This window comes from Rhinopithecus roxellana, chromosome 3 (assembly GCF_007565055.1).
Source record: "Rhinopithecus roxellana isolate Shanxi Qingling chromosome 3, ASM756505v1, whole genome shotgun sequence".
NCBI classification, from domain to species: Eukaryota; Metazoa; Chordata; class Mammalia; order Primates; family Cercopithecidae; genus Rhinopithecus; species Rhinopithecus roxellana.
The window spans coordinates 99,393,764-99,407,984 of NC_044551.1; the positions used below are offsets into that span (position 1 = coordinate 99,393,764).

Genomic DNA, 14,221 nt, shown 5'->3' on the forward strand with positions numbered 1-14,221 from the left:
CAACTGTAGTGGTTGCTGGGAAATAAAGTTTCAGGTAAAGAACTGGCAGCCATGCTGTGGGGGTGGCAGCTGTGAGCTCTGATTCCCTGCAGAGAGTCACCCAATCTTTTAAATTAACTTATCTGATTAAAAAAAGGTAATGACTGTTCATTATACCAAATCTGTAGGATACAGAAAAGGTGTATGGGTTTCTGTGTATGTATGTATGTGTGTATATATATACATACACATTTAGGGTTTTCTTCCTAAAATTGGGATCATACCCTATAGTTTTACGTCTTTCAATGCAATTTTTGATATTTTGTATGTCGTTCTTTGACAATGCAATTTTAAATACATCATTTAACTGTTCTTCTACTGAATATTTAGACTCTCTAATAGTTTGCTGTCAGAGGTTTCAAAGAATATTCTTGTATATAAACTCTACTATACCTCTAATTGTTGCTTTAGGATAAATTCCTAGATGGCAGATTACTAAAACTCAGCGAAATCTGAGCCTTTTTGCGGTTCTTGATATGGTTATAGAGTTGTTCTCCAGAGGCGGCTGACCCACTCTTGAATCACTAATGGGTTTTGAATAGAAAGCATTGACACTGAACTTTAATAAAACTGTAATGTCAGACATGATTTTTTTTTTTTTTTTTTGAGACAGAGTCTCGCTTTGTCACCCAGGCTGGAGTGGCAGTGGCACGATCTAGGCTCACTGAAACCTCCACCTCCTGGGTTCAAGTGATTCTCCTGCCTCAGCCTCCCAGGTAGCTGGGACTAACGTTGCATAAAAATATTTTTTAAAATAATGACTATTGTAGCTGTTATGAAAGCATACTACTTGCCTGACATGGCTATGTGTTTTAGAGACATCATCACATTGACTGATTGACTGAGACAAGGTCTTGCTCTGTCACTCAGGTTAGAGTGCAATGGTGTGATCATGGCTCACTGCAGCTTCAGTCTCCCAGACTTCAGCAATTCTCCTGAGTAGCTGGGACTATAGGCATGCATCACCACACCTGGCTAATTTATTTTTATTTTTAGTAGAAATGGGATCTTGCTACATTGTCCAGGCTGATCTCAAACTCCTGAGCTCAAGCAATCCTCCTGCCTTGGCCTCCCAGAATGCTGGGATTATAGGCATGAGCCACTGCACCTGGCTGACATTATCACATTTAATCCTCACACTGATACTTTTTACTGGTACTTTCAACCTCATCAATAAAATGGGGGGATATGGCCAAATATTTTGCTAAAGGTCACATAACTCATGAAATGTGGACTGAGGAATCAAGCATTGTCTTTTTTTTCCTTTTTTTTTTTACTTCAAAGTTCATTTTCTTTCCTTTAAACCATTGTAACCCAAGAACTTAAATTCCTTTATCAGTTTTGAAATGAATACTTGGGAGGAAGGAAGTATAAGTGAGTTGGAAGCAGTAGATGGCAGGTGGAAAACAAGTTAAAAAGCATAGTAAGTCTTGGTTAAAAGAATTTACCAACTGACAAAACACAGTGTTAGCAGGGCGTTTCAACCAATGAGTATTTATTAAAAGCCAGAGGTGCACCAGGCACAGCTGTCCACTAGGCTAACAGACACAAACGATGTAACCAATTCACTTATTAGCTTATCTGATTAAATAAAATACATTTCATAGAAATGATTATCAAATGCATTGTGGATAGAAACAGAATATCCTTTATACTTACAGATCTTATGATACCCTAAACAATTATTAATAAAAACCAGCCAACCCATATGGTAAATAGCATACCACCAGTTATTTTATTTTAGTCAGCAAAAGATAAAAACATACAAATTTCATGCTGAAATGGATTTTAGCATTATTGAATGCTGAATACAGACATCCTGTTTCCAAACTACTATCATGGTCCACCTACGGTCTTAAAAATTCATTGTTTTTCATCCTGTATTAAATCACTATATACCTTTTGGCTTAAAAATTAGGTTTGGTTTCAAAATAAGTTTAATTTAGTACTTCAGTCACATGCCTCACAGATTCTTGACCAGTCCAATTAACTATTAGTTACAGCAACAAAACAAAACATAAATGGAATGTTAAATCCACCTTGCTTGATATTCTTGCCAAAAAGGAATTGAGAAATTAAGATACACAGGTGATTTAAACCAGAACATAACAGGAGGACTAAAAAAAAAAAAAAAAAGACAAAATGTAGATGTTACTTGTTTGAAGCAAACCTGTCCACTGAGAGCCATTTATTGCCTTTCTGAGACTTATGGCTAATTCTTGAAAGGACCACATTGAGCTCGTCGGTACACGATGTATCCTTTAGTTTGAAAGTCGTTAAGAAGGGTGTAAGGGAGAGGCAGGAGGGCGGGAAGGACGAACAAGGTACAGGGTGGAGTGTTTGCTGATGCCGTTACGGTAATTATCCAAGAGTGTGTCCGCTGGGCCCTTCCTGAGACCTCCAGAGATGGGTCTGTTTTCTTCAGGCAGCAGCAGCAAAATCTTCCTCAGAGAGTCAAGGTCAACTTTTATTGCACAAGAACCAAAATTATGTCCCTCCCCACTTTCCTGAACTGGAGACCTCCACATGCAATGTCTGGATTCTCATCTGTTTGCGCCTCTGACCAGCAGGGCGCACTCAAACAAAACGCCCCGGGAAGCACCTTCTTCAAAGGGGAAACATGAGGTATTCTGATGGTCCAAGCAATCTGGTTGATCAGTCACCATTCTCAAGCAGCTTCTGTAAGTTACTTTGTATCTTGAAATAAAAGAAAAGGAGCTCCTATTATTAAATAGAATGGAATATATTAAGGGCATATTTGCTATAGTCTATATAGCGTTCTAGATTATTCCACTTTCAATAAACTACAAAAGGGTTAAATTTAGATGAGGCAAATAGATGCTTTTTCATAAACTAGAACTCTGGCAATCCACTTTTTCTTTGGGACATGGTCTCGCTCTGTCACCCAGGCTTGAGTGCAGTGATGTGATCATGGTTCACTACAGCCCTGACTTCCCGGGCTCAACGGATCCTCCCACCTCAGCCTCCCAAGTAGCTGGGACTTCAGGTGTGCACCATCATGCCTGGCTAATTTTTGCACTTTTTGTATAGATGGAGTTTCATCATGTTTCTCAGGCTGATCTAGAACTCCTGGGTTCAAGTGATCCTCCTGCCCCAGCCTCCCAAAGTGTTGAGATTACAGGTGTGAGCTACCATGTCCAGCTTACAATCTACTTTAAAATGAGAGAATATAGTGCTTTTTAAAAAAAAGAGAGAATGGCAGAAAGATGAAAATGTCAGTAGAGACTGAGATAAATGAGACAAAAGAAAAAGAACAAGGAACTGGCAACACCAGTGTGACCCAAATGCATTAGAAGACAATAGGAAATTGGTCTTTACACAACCCATTTGATGGTTTTAATCAGACAAATGCCACGTAATAATGTTTAACACTCCTGTTACTCCAATTAGCTATTATTATTTAACATTTCCAAGAAGGTTGTGGATTTCACAGGGACAGACACCAACCACATCAGATGTTTGGATCTTAAGACAGGTCCAATGTTGGACATCAAAAATGTTCTCAGTAAATGTTGAATAAAGGAAATTGTAAGAATTCAGAGCGGCTGGGTGCTGTGGCTCACGCCTGTAATCCTAGCACTTTGGGAGGCCGAGGTGGGTAGATCACGAGGTCAGGGGTTCGAGACCAGCCTGGCCAACATGGTGAAACTCTGTCTCTACTAAAAATATACAAATTAGCTGGGTGTGGTGGCGGGCACCTGTAATCCCAGCTACTCGGGAGGCTGAGGCAGGAGAATTGCTTGAACCTGGGAGGTGGAGGTTGCAGTGAGCCAAGATTGTGGCACTGCACTCCAGGCTGGGTGACAGAGCAAGACTCTGTCTTGCAGGGAAAAAAAAAAAAGGAATTCAGAGCAAGGAATTCTCAACAACCAGCCCTGTGATGGGAGTAGAAACCTTGCAGATCAAAAGAAAGAACATATTGTTTATTAGAGGAACAGTCTGTGATGTCCTATGGGTGTTCTCAGGTGAGTGAGGAGGAAGGAGATCTGATATGTAAGTGCCAGCAAAGGCATGCCTGCTCCTGAGTCACACAACACCACACAAAGACAGGCTTTACACATGAAACCATGGGCCAGGGAGCCGAAGTAGCAGGATGAGTTATGTGGGTAGTAAGCGGTGGAGCAGGGATAAGAACAAAGGCCTGACTCCAATATTTATGCTCTTTCTACTATACTGTTCCACCATTAATTCCACTTCCAGAACTAAGAAAATAAGTGTTTACTTCAGTTCCCATAAAAGACATTGCCTTCTTCCCCCACTTTCCTGCTTTGTTTCTTCCTCATGTATCCCTCAGGACCAAAGATAAATGGAAAAACAGGAGTGGGAGGTAGAAAAAGGGATAAAACAAAGAACTGATATCCCAAATCCACAAAACACACCTACGATGACACACACACAAAAGCCAAAAGTAAAACAAAGGAGGAAAATAAGCAATTTACATAGGAAAACCCAAATGGCCAATAAATATATGAGATGTTCAGCCTCAGTAATAATTACGAAAACACAAGTAAAAACCACAATGAGATCCAGCTTCACCCTATCTGACTGGTAGTGGGAAGGCTGAATGGACTAGGATGGTACCTGTGGGGAGAAACTTTGAGGAAACATTTGAAGACAGACTTCACTGGATTTGCCAACTAGTCCATCAGTGGCAGGTGAAAAGAGGGAGTTAAAAATTATTCTTAGATTGCCAATGAGGATGACTAGAAAAGCAGTGATGCCATGAACAGAAATAGGGGAAGTTATAAGCAGAGAAATATCACGAGGCTTAGACATCACCGGCCCCCGAAGGCGAGAAGAAGGAATTGCTGGTATGGAGTATAAGACCTCCATGGTGTGGAGCTGCTATTTCACCGGCAGGCTGTGCTGCACTAGTGTCCAGCTGCCTCTGAGGAAAGGTACAGATGAATCAAAAAGAGCGTGGGTATGGCCTGGTACCTCTTTTTGAATACTTAGGTTCTTTTGAGCAATGTGTGCAACTTCTAACTTTTTAGAACATCGACACATGTATTTTGACCCCAAATCCACTTTTTACTGAATCAGTTTCTGCTTTGAGACAAAGGTGGTCTCCACTGGCGCTCCTGTAAACCTCCCCGGCCTCCCTGCTAGGCTGTCTGAACCCTGCACAAGACCCGAGGCTGCTGGCCTGCTGTGAACAAGCCCTTCTGTTTTCAGTTCCCTGATGACAGAATGTGGTGTCCTGGCGGGAGAGTGGGAAGAAACACAAAAGAAGGCAGCAGGATCCCATGTGTTTCTAATCCAAAGAGTATCATTGGTATGTCCGAGTGAACAAAATTGAAAATTAATACTCTCTGGGTTGCATGAAAGCCAAACATTTGTAAGCATTTCATTAAAAAAAAAAAAAATCATTTATCTTCAATTCTCAGAAACTAATGGTTTAGAAAGGAAAAAAAGCTAACCCATACCTTCTCTAGGTTGATTCTCGATGTAAGAACTTTCCACATTTGCCCATAAATACAATGATTTAATATGAATTATCTGGCCTGACTTGGTTTAGAATGTAAGTTTGGAAACTCCTTTGCTTTTAATACTTTAGCTGTTAAATACTAACATTGAGTGTAGAAAAACAAAGATAATTTTACTCATTTGTATTTAATGTGAAATTTTACTAATTTGTATTTAATATGAAGAAATACATCTTCCCAAGTAAGCATAACTGTACTATGATGTAAAGCTACCAAATACTGGGCATTTGTGATAGCAGTTCTAACGGAACACTGGATTCTTCTCTCTAAGCCTTTCCTGAAGGATTAGAGTAAAAACAAAGTAGTTATCAGATAAAGGAGAAGAAAATAAGACATGTAAATCAGGTTTATTTCTGGGATATTTCTGGCACGCCTATCTTCTTTTCCAGCTCACTCTCCTGCTGCCTTCTAAGAATGCCACAAGCTAAGGACAGATTTGCCTTAGCGTTGTTTGGACTGTAGACACTTTGAGATAAAGGTACATCTGTGGCCTTATCAACAAAGCCTAAAGCTGAATTCTGAGGAACAGTAAAGCAGAGAGCTTTTAAGCACAACTTTGCAGTCAGACAGGCCTGGTTCAGGTTCCAGATCTGCTGACTTTATTTACATATTTTTCTTTTAATGTTCTCTCAGCAGACTCACGTCTGCTGCCTTTCTAGGTGTGTTACCTTCAGCAAGCTAATTTGATACTCTGATTCTTAGCCTATCTTCCATGGTTCTAATAGGGCTTACATGCAATATTTTATGTATGGGAACGGTCAGCCTGGGTGGAGTTGGGGCTGTACTTTCTGGGCCAAGCCAGTGGTTGGTCTCCAGTTCACTCCCTACTATGTCCCTACACTGAGCTCTGATGTCAGAGGTCACTTACCATTGGGCCCTGTGCTATTAAGTAATATGTCTAATCAAGGAGGAAAAACAAAAGACCCGTAAGACCACGTATTTCAGGGAAAATGAGATTAAAACCTGTTTCTTTGTGGAAATAAAAAATATTGTTTCCCGTTTACTATGAAAAGCCCCCAGTCAGAATTGATCATGTAGGTTTATTGCGGCACACTAACGGCGTCTGAGTGTGTAATCCCTGACCTGACCTAGGGCAATCAATAGGCACTACTGTGACTGCCCCCATACACAGGAAAGAAATAGGTCACCTTTTCTAATTTCACTATGTTAGCTGTAAGCTCTTGACAGAGAACCTCCACATTGAATTGTACTTGTGATCCCAGGCCAGATGGTGCTGCCTGTCTGTAAGAAAAAAGAGAAAAATTATTTTGGGCAGGGATGACAAGGAAAGAAGTGGAATGAACACATTTAAAATTGATTTGAACAGAAAATTGGTTTATAATGGAAGAGAGTGAACATTTCATTTGTTAATATTAGACAAAGCCCTGCAGTAATCCGCAACTCCAGGCTAGATGTTTAGGGAACTAATTCTTAAAGGCTCAGCTGGAAATCTCTTAAGCTATTTTTAAGTGGATATGGTGTGTTTTGGCTTCCAAACAAAAATCAGGCAATTATTTTCAAGCACGTGGTTTCTTAGAACTCTTTTATTAACCCCTAATATCCTCTCTGTCTCCACCAGAGCATAAACTTACAGGAATTATTGCACTTTTCAGCTATCTATACTAGAACTTTAAAAGTTTAGGAATGTCTTTATCTAGTTAATCAAATGTCCCTTGAAATGTGAGACGTTTGTAGTTCCTTCTTTGAGATTTATCATACAGCTATAATTGTCCTTGTCTTATAATCAGGCATGAGCCACTGTGCCTGCTCTGGAGTCACTTCTTGTCTTTATGTATATTAACTTTTTGAACAAGATGGGAGAAAGTAAGGGCAGAGTATGAATCCATACCAAACTGTTTATTAGGCTTTTGTATTTTATTAGTTCAAGTGTATATTTATGCTTCAAAAATAACTTGTATACCTGCATACATGGAAGCCACCTAAAGGTAATGCCTACAGAGTAAAGAAAGGTCCTAGAATGGTATAACACAGTATTTCTCAAAGTATAGAGCTCAGACCATTGCCATCAGCACCACCTGGGAACTTGCTGGAAATGCAAATTCTCAGGCCTCATGCCAGACCTACTGTATCAGGCACTCTGGAGATGAGCCCTGAAATCTGTTTAAACGATTCTAGATAATTCTGAAGCAAATTAAAGTTTGAGAGCCACTGGTAGACTGAGGAGCCCATGGTTTTTGTAGTTATATACACCTGCAGCTGATTCTGCAAACTGTAAGACATTAAACTAATTATTACTCTGAGTCTCAGTTTCTTCATCTGTAAAATGGGAATAACAGCTCTATTCTAAAGTTGTGGTGAAAATGTAATGAGGAAAAATCATTTGTATTTGTATGTGTATATATTCATTCTAATAGAGTCTTTAGCATGTGGTGGATACTCTGCCAGGAAATATCTCTACTTCAAAAACTTGGGCTAAATGTACACTTTCTAACATAGCATAAATTATTTCACTTTTTAGGCAACATGTCAAAATCTTCATGTAAATAGGTTTAAAGAAAAGAGCTCTATGTCTGAAAAGGTTTAATTAGGCCAGTCATGTTAAAAAAAAGACTGATGGAAAATCTTCACAGACACATTCAACTAATTACTAGTCACATTGATCTTGACAGTGGTCAAGAGTTTTGTAAATAAGTGAGTTAATATAAAAAGTTATACATGATAAAATGTGCTGAGTTTCTTGAATTGCTTCTTTCTCTGAGTGTCCTGATTTACTGCCATTTTACTAAGGTAAACTTGCATAGTTTAATAAATGGGGCAAGGTCACAACTGCATCTTAGCATATTAGAGCAAGATAATATAAAATGAGGCTTGTTTCTTGCCTTCTTACTAGCAACATTACAACAACTCCAAAATAGTACAGGGTTAGGTCATCCATTTCTAGACCCTCCTACCTTTTTATTTTCCACATGTACACTTAACAAAATATCTCATACAGAATGTATCTCCAATTAATGTTTACTAAGAAGGATGCTAAATTCTGGTCAATTATTACATTAAGCAGAAAGGCAAGCAGATGACAGCACTAGAGGCAATTAGCTTACTCAGTATTATGGGTGTCCACAATGGAGGTTAGTAACCCCAGCTGCTCCTCCAGAGTATTAATTCTATATCTCATATAGAAGGTGGAGATGATTAGTGCACAGACACTGGAAAGGGATGAAAGAGAAACTTTCATTAGGTTAATGGCCAGGATCAACAACTCAGTGCCAATGTGGTACACTTGAGGCAAGGCATTTTCCAAAATAACTTGGTAAAGAGATTTTAAAAACATCCTTTCTAAACAGGCTGATGCTTGTTATAAAACTTACAGCTAGAAGAGACTTAAAATCCTCTAGCCCAAGTCCCTCAGTTTGCAAATAATGGCCCTTCTAATAGCATTGGTCAGAGCCAGACCCAAGTTGGAGTACCAAGCCAGCGTTCCTCCTCCCTGCGGTACTACCGTCCTCTGCTAGAAGAGCCTGGGCAGACAGTCCCCAGTCGTGTTCTCTGGTGACTCCCTCCTTTATCTGGAAACTAGACTGGGCATATTTTCCTTGGTTGGGAGGAACAGCCTAGAACTGGGTCAGGCTATTTTCAGAAGAACAATCGGTTACACACTGGAAGTTAAAAAAGTCGATGTCTACATTTTTGGTAAAGGGGATGAGGATAACATTTTCAAGTTGTGTTGGCCCCTGTTCAGGGGACATGGGACAGATGGCAAAACAAAATTACAGCTAGATAGAAGGAATAGGTTCTAGTGTTGAATACCACTGTAGAATGACTAAAGTTAACAATGATAGAGTTTCAAATAGCTAAAAGAGGATATTGAATGTTCTCAACACAAAGAGATGATAAGGGTGATGGATATGCTAATTACCCAGATCTGATGAGTATACATTATATGTATCAAAACATCACTATGTACTCCATAAATATGTACAATGATTATATGTCAAAAAAATAAAAACAATAACAAGGGTAAATATGTTTTATAATTTACAGAGCAATTTCCCAACTAATGGTACCCACTCAGAACTTAGTCCTCTGCAGGGTTTGGCACAACCACGAAAATGTGACCTAAGCCTAAGGAAAAAAAGCTGAAGTAGGAGACAGAAATTATCAAAGTAAAGATCTGGGTCACATTTCAGACAATTGAGATTGACAGTAGGTCTCGGCAATGTGAAGAGATTACTCCTTTAGTGAATGGAATCATTTTCTTAGTCACAGTAAATTCATGTACTTACACAATTGCATAGAATATAAGAATATGGTGAAGCATTGGACATTTCTGAGACTTGGCTTTATGTAAGATTCCAACAGTTTCTGACAGACCTGTTGGGTGGAAAACAAAAAACAACTGTTTAAAACCATAACACACTTCTTTTATCCAGCAATATCCCTATAGGGTACTTGAGAGAGGTAATTATTCCCAGGTAAAAGAAATCAGAGAAAATATCCACTGAAGCCTCCCAGTTGTCATTTTAACCAGTAGTTACAATTCCTTCCAACACAATTCATTGATTTACACACCTATCCACAGCCTTCTTTGTGTCAAGCATTGTGCTGGAATCAATGGTGAACAATATAACAATATCCTTGCTCTCTTACCAGTATAGCTAGTTATTAGAATAATAAGTAAGAAATTTGAGTTTTACTGGAAAATTTTTTGTTTTTTTGAGACAGTCTCACTCTGTTGCCCAGGTGACAGTGGCGTGATCACAGCTCATTGCAGCCTTGACCTCCTGGCCTCAAGCAATCCTCCTGCCTCAGCCTCCCAAGTAGCTAGAACTACAAACATGTACCACACCCAACTGATTTTTAAATTTTTTGTAGAGATAGGGTCTCACTATGTTGCCCAGGCTGGTCTTGAACTCCTTGGACCCAAGCAATCCTCCCACCTCAGCCTCAAAGTGCTGGGGTTACAGTAACAGAAATTTTTGAAACATAATCTCATGTATTCAGAATCATGAAGTGACCTCCATGAAGGCTATTCACTTTTGTATCCCCCACTGTAATCATGGAACTGGGTACTGTTTGCTAAATGAATAAGTGAATTAATATGCAAAGACCTATAATACAAAGGGAGGAAAGGGAACATGAAGAGCAGTCATAAGGCGAAACATGGGGACCCTTTAAAAGTTACAAATAGGCCGGGCGTGGTGGCTCACGCCTGTAATCCCAGCATTTTGGGAAGCCGAGGCAGGTGGATCACAAGGTCAGGAGTTCGAGACTACCCTGACCAACATGGTGAAACCCTGTCTCTACTAAAAATACAAAAATTAGCCAAGCATTAGCCGGCTCAGGAGGCTGAGGCATGAGAATCACTTGAACCCAAGAGTCAGAGGTTGCAGTGAGCCGAGATCGTGTCATTGCACTACAGCAGCCTGGGTGACAGAGCAAGACGCTGTCTAAAAAAAAAAAAAAAAAGTTACAAACAGACATCTCCAACCCTTCTAAAAAACCCCCTCACAAGACCTCCATTCCTTACCCTGTGCAGGGAGACTCTTGGCTTTTCCTTCAGGTACTCTGTTCACATGGGCATCTGCCCGAGTTGGCTTTGCTTCTCCCTTGGAGACATTCAGAACTGTTTGGGATTCTGTCACATGGAAATCTACTAAGCCAAATTGGAGCTGGGTAAGTTTTCTCTCCAATGTATTTAAAACAGGATTAATCATCAAGTAAATCAATCCCTTAACATGCATGATGGTCAAGAACATGAATGGATCATCTCACAAGTTAATTGCGGTGGCTGGGGGCTGAAACTGAATGCTTAAGCAAATAAGTAATAAAGTGATATAAGGATAGTCTTTCATTTTCCAACTAACTCACATAGATAATTTGAAAATACTATTGAAAATACTATTGAAATAAGAGGGAAGAAAATAGGCCAGGCATGGTTGCTCACGCTTGTAATCCCAGCACTTTGGGAGGCCAAGGTGGGTGGACCACGAGGTCAGGAGTTCGAGATCAGCCTGACCAACATGGTGAAACCCCGTCTCTACTATAAACATACAAAAATTAGCCGGGCTTGGTGGCACACATCTGTAATCCCAGCTACTTGGGAGGCTGAGACAGGAGAATCGGTTGAACCCGGGAGGTAGAGGTTGCAGGAGCCAAGATCGCGCCATTGCACTTAGGCCTGGGCAACAGAGAGAGAGACTCCGTCTCAAACAAACAAACAAACAAAAAAAAAGAGGGAAGAAAATATTATGTTTCTCTCTCTCAACTACCCCAATATTAGGTCTATTTAAGAGACCTCTGTTAAATGTGCATAAAAGGAAACGAATTTTTACCACATAGGCAATTCTTTTCCCTCGAACTCTCAAGGTATCCTTTCTCCAGATTCCATTCCTGATTTTTAGCTAGGAAGACAATGTGGCTTTTTCTTCTTTCTTTTCTTTCTTTCTTTCTTTTTTTTTTTTTTTTTTTTTTAAGGGGGTTGGGTGAGGATGTTTTGCGGGGAATTAAATTTTAGTCAAAATACAGCAATTTCCCAAACCTCGAGAGTTCTCAGATTCAGGAGTTTGAGAACCAGAACTGCTGTATCCTTCCATGTCTTGCCTTCTTTGTTGAACCACTCCATCCAGATCTGAGAATTCATCATTGAAATCCTGAAAGGAAACAGTGAAATGAAGACAGGCTGATTTTCCCTTAGTAAACAGGCAGGCCTTTGTAACTCCCAGCCCTTTCACCTAGGCCTGACCTATAAAACATAGAATAGAAGGAAGGATTACCCCATATGACTGGGATTTTCCCAACAGAGCGCCGAGTATCTGGTTGCTGAAACAGATTTTTCAGGCAGTTAAAATTCTGTCAACAAACAGTGGCCAACTTGTTTAAAACAACAAATGTCTGGAAAAATACCCAGAATGCTAATAATTGAGAGGCTTCCAGTGTGAAGCTGAAGAGGTTTCATTAGCACTTTGTAATGAGAAAACCTGATTACTATATACATATATAAGAGAAAAAAATAGAAAGCTTTAAATCCAAGTTCAAATATGTAGACAGAGAGAAAGATACTACAAAATTATAGTTTTTTTTTTTATTTTAAATAAGTATTGGAAACAGAAAAGGAAAAATGGCTTTAGCAAATTCGGCCCTGAAAGCAAAGTTTAAGCTTTTTTTATTCCCTCAACTAAATCAAAACAGGGTTAGTGATAGTACATTTACATTTTAGAAAGATGATGGAGGAGTAAGGGAAAAAGCACAGACATTCTACTTTGTATTCTATTGGTTCCCCAAAGTGCTTAAGAACGGAAGAGACAAATGGTGTCATTAAAATGTCCTGGCAAAGGTACAATTAGGCTGAGCTTTTAACAATTTAGTCAGCTGCCAAATGAAGAAGAGACTCATCTTGTAAACAAATTACCAACCTTTCACCATGAACTAGCTGTCTTTTGTTCATCTCAGCACTCACTTCAATTTCATACAAGGATTTATAGGAGAAGGAAAATTGAAAATTTCTTCAATTTAATGATTTCTTGAATGCCTATCTTGTATCAGGCAGTATGCAAAGCTCCTTACATACATGACTGCATTTAATCTTCACAGCCACATCACGAAGCTGGCATTTTAATGGATGAAGAAACTGAGTCAAAGCAGTTACAGAGCTTGCCTGATGATATAACATAGCTGGGTGGAGCAGATATGCCCTGTTTCTTCAACTGTACCTCAAATATTTTGGTCCTAAGCTCTTCCCACACCCTGGTCATGGTGTAAGCACAAGTGTAACTGTGGGACATATTCCCTTTCTTTTGCATTTAGATAGTTATATAGGCAACTTACCAGAGGCAGAGATGACGGGCGGTCTGCTCGGAAACTGTTTTCAGCAGAAGATGGATTGGGACTGTTACCAATACTTGTATTCTGAAATTATTGGAACAAAGCGAAAAACCAGATTAACTATGAAACCATAAGAAATACAGAAGAGAGATAGTAATTGAGGCTCAGGGACATCATACTCACTTCTAAGTGTCCACACACAGATTTTAGTAGTTTGTAAGTTGAATCTCTGGAGAGTAAGGAGACAAATATGTACTGAAAAACAAAACAGGATAATTATGAATAGATATTACCTGATGAGAAGTGAGAGTTGAGAGTTCAGAAAAGTATCCGTATACAGCTTTTTCACTTTCAAACAACATGGGCCTCTCTTTGATCTATATTCTCATTCCTCTCAGCCAAACACTCCATTTTTATTCCATTTCTGGAATAAAGCAAACATTCTCCCATAAAAACAACAAAATTTTCAAACCCAATGTAAGAGTAATAAATACACGTAGGGCAAAATGAAGGCGCCAGAAGCCTGTCATTGGTGCCTCAAACAAGCCCAGAGAAGAAAAGGCCTGGACATTAAGAAAAGGCTAGTGACATTCACTGGATCCCCTTTAAAATCTCTCTCCCTCTGTTTTTGTTGTTAAGGGTATTTAACAATTCCCGAGGGTCCGCCTTCTCTGCTCTGACCTAGATTTCCACTGAAAACTTCCCAGTGGCTCTAATAGGCTAGCTCTCTTTCATGCCACTTCCAGATTCTTCCTTGTACAAATATGGAGATTTTCTAGTGGAGGCTTCTAAGTGAGCAGGGAAAGAAGTCAAATCAAAGCTAGACGAATCGTGAAGGCAAATGACATGAGGAAAAATGATTTTACCATAAACAGTATGTTCCGAAAATATAA

At 39.5% G+C, this 14,221-nt stretch overlaps 1 protein-coding gene across 6 annotated transcripts in view; it reads right to left on the reverse strand.

Moving 5' to 3' along the window:
• Positions 1-1,314: 1,314 nt before the first annotated feature.
• GRAMD2B (GRAM domain containing 2B) overlaps positions 1,315-14,221 on the reverse strand; it is a 67,296-nt gene continuing 54,389 nt past the window's right edge. For 2 of the 6 annotated variants that reach the window (XM_030927413.1, XM_030927411.1), the window contains 8 exons: positions 13,512-13,583; positions 13,332-13,412; positions 12,046-12,157; positions 11,035-11,160; positions 9,791-9,878; positions 8,609-8,713; positions 6,695-6,788; positions 1,507-2,736 (listed from right to left, as the gene is read on the reverse strand). In XM_030927413.1, the coding sequence (XP_030783273.1) occupies positions 2,695-2,736; positions 6,695-6,788; positions 8,609-8,713; positions 9,791-9,878; positions 11,035-11,160; positions 12,046-12,157; positions 13,332-13,412; positions 13,512-13,583 (720 nt within the window). In that variant the 3' untranslated portion in view covers positions 1,507-2,694. Of the gene's footprint in view, positions 2,737-6,694; positions 6,789-8,608; positions 8,714-9,790; positions 9,879-11,034; positions 11,161-12,045; positions 12,158-13,331; positions 13,413-13,511; positions 13,584-14,221 lie in introns of all 6 variants that reach the window. The other 4 variants (XM_010382443.2, XM_030927412.1, XM_010382442.2 and 1 more) reach the window with 4 other exon arrangements.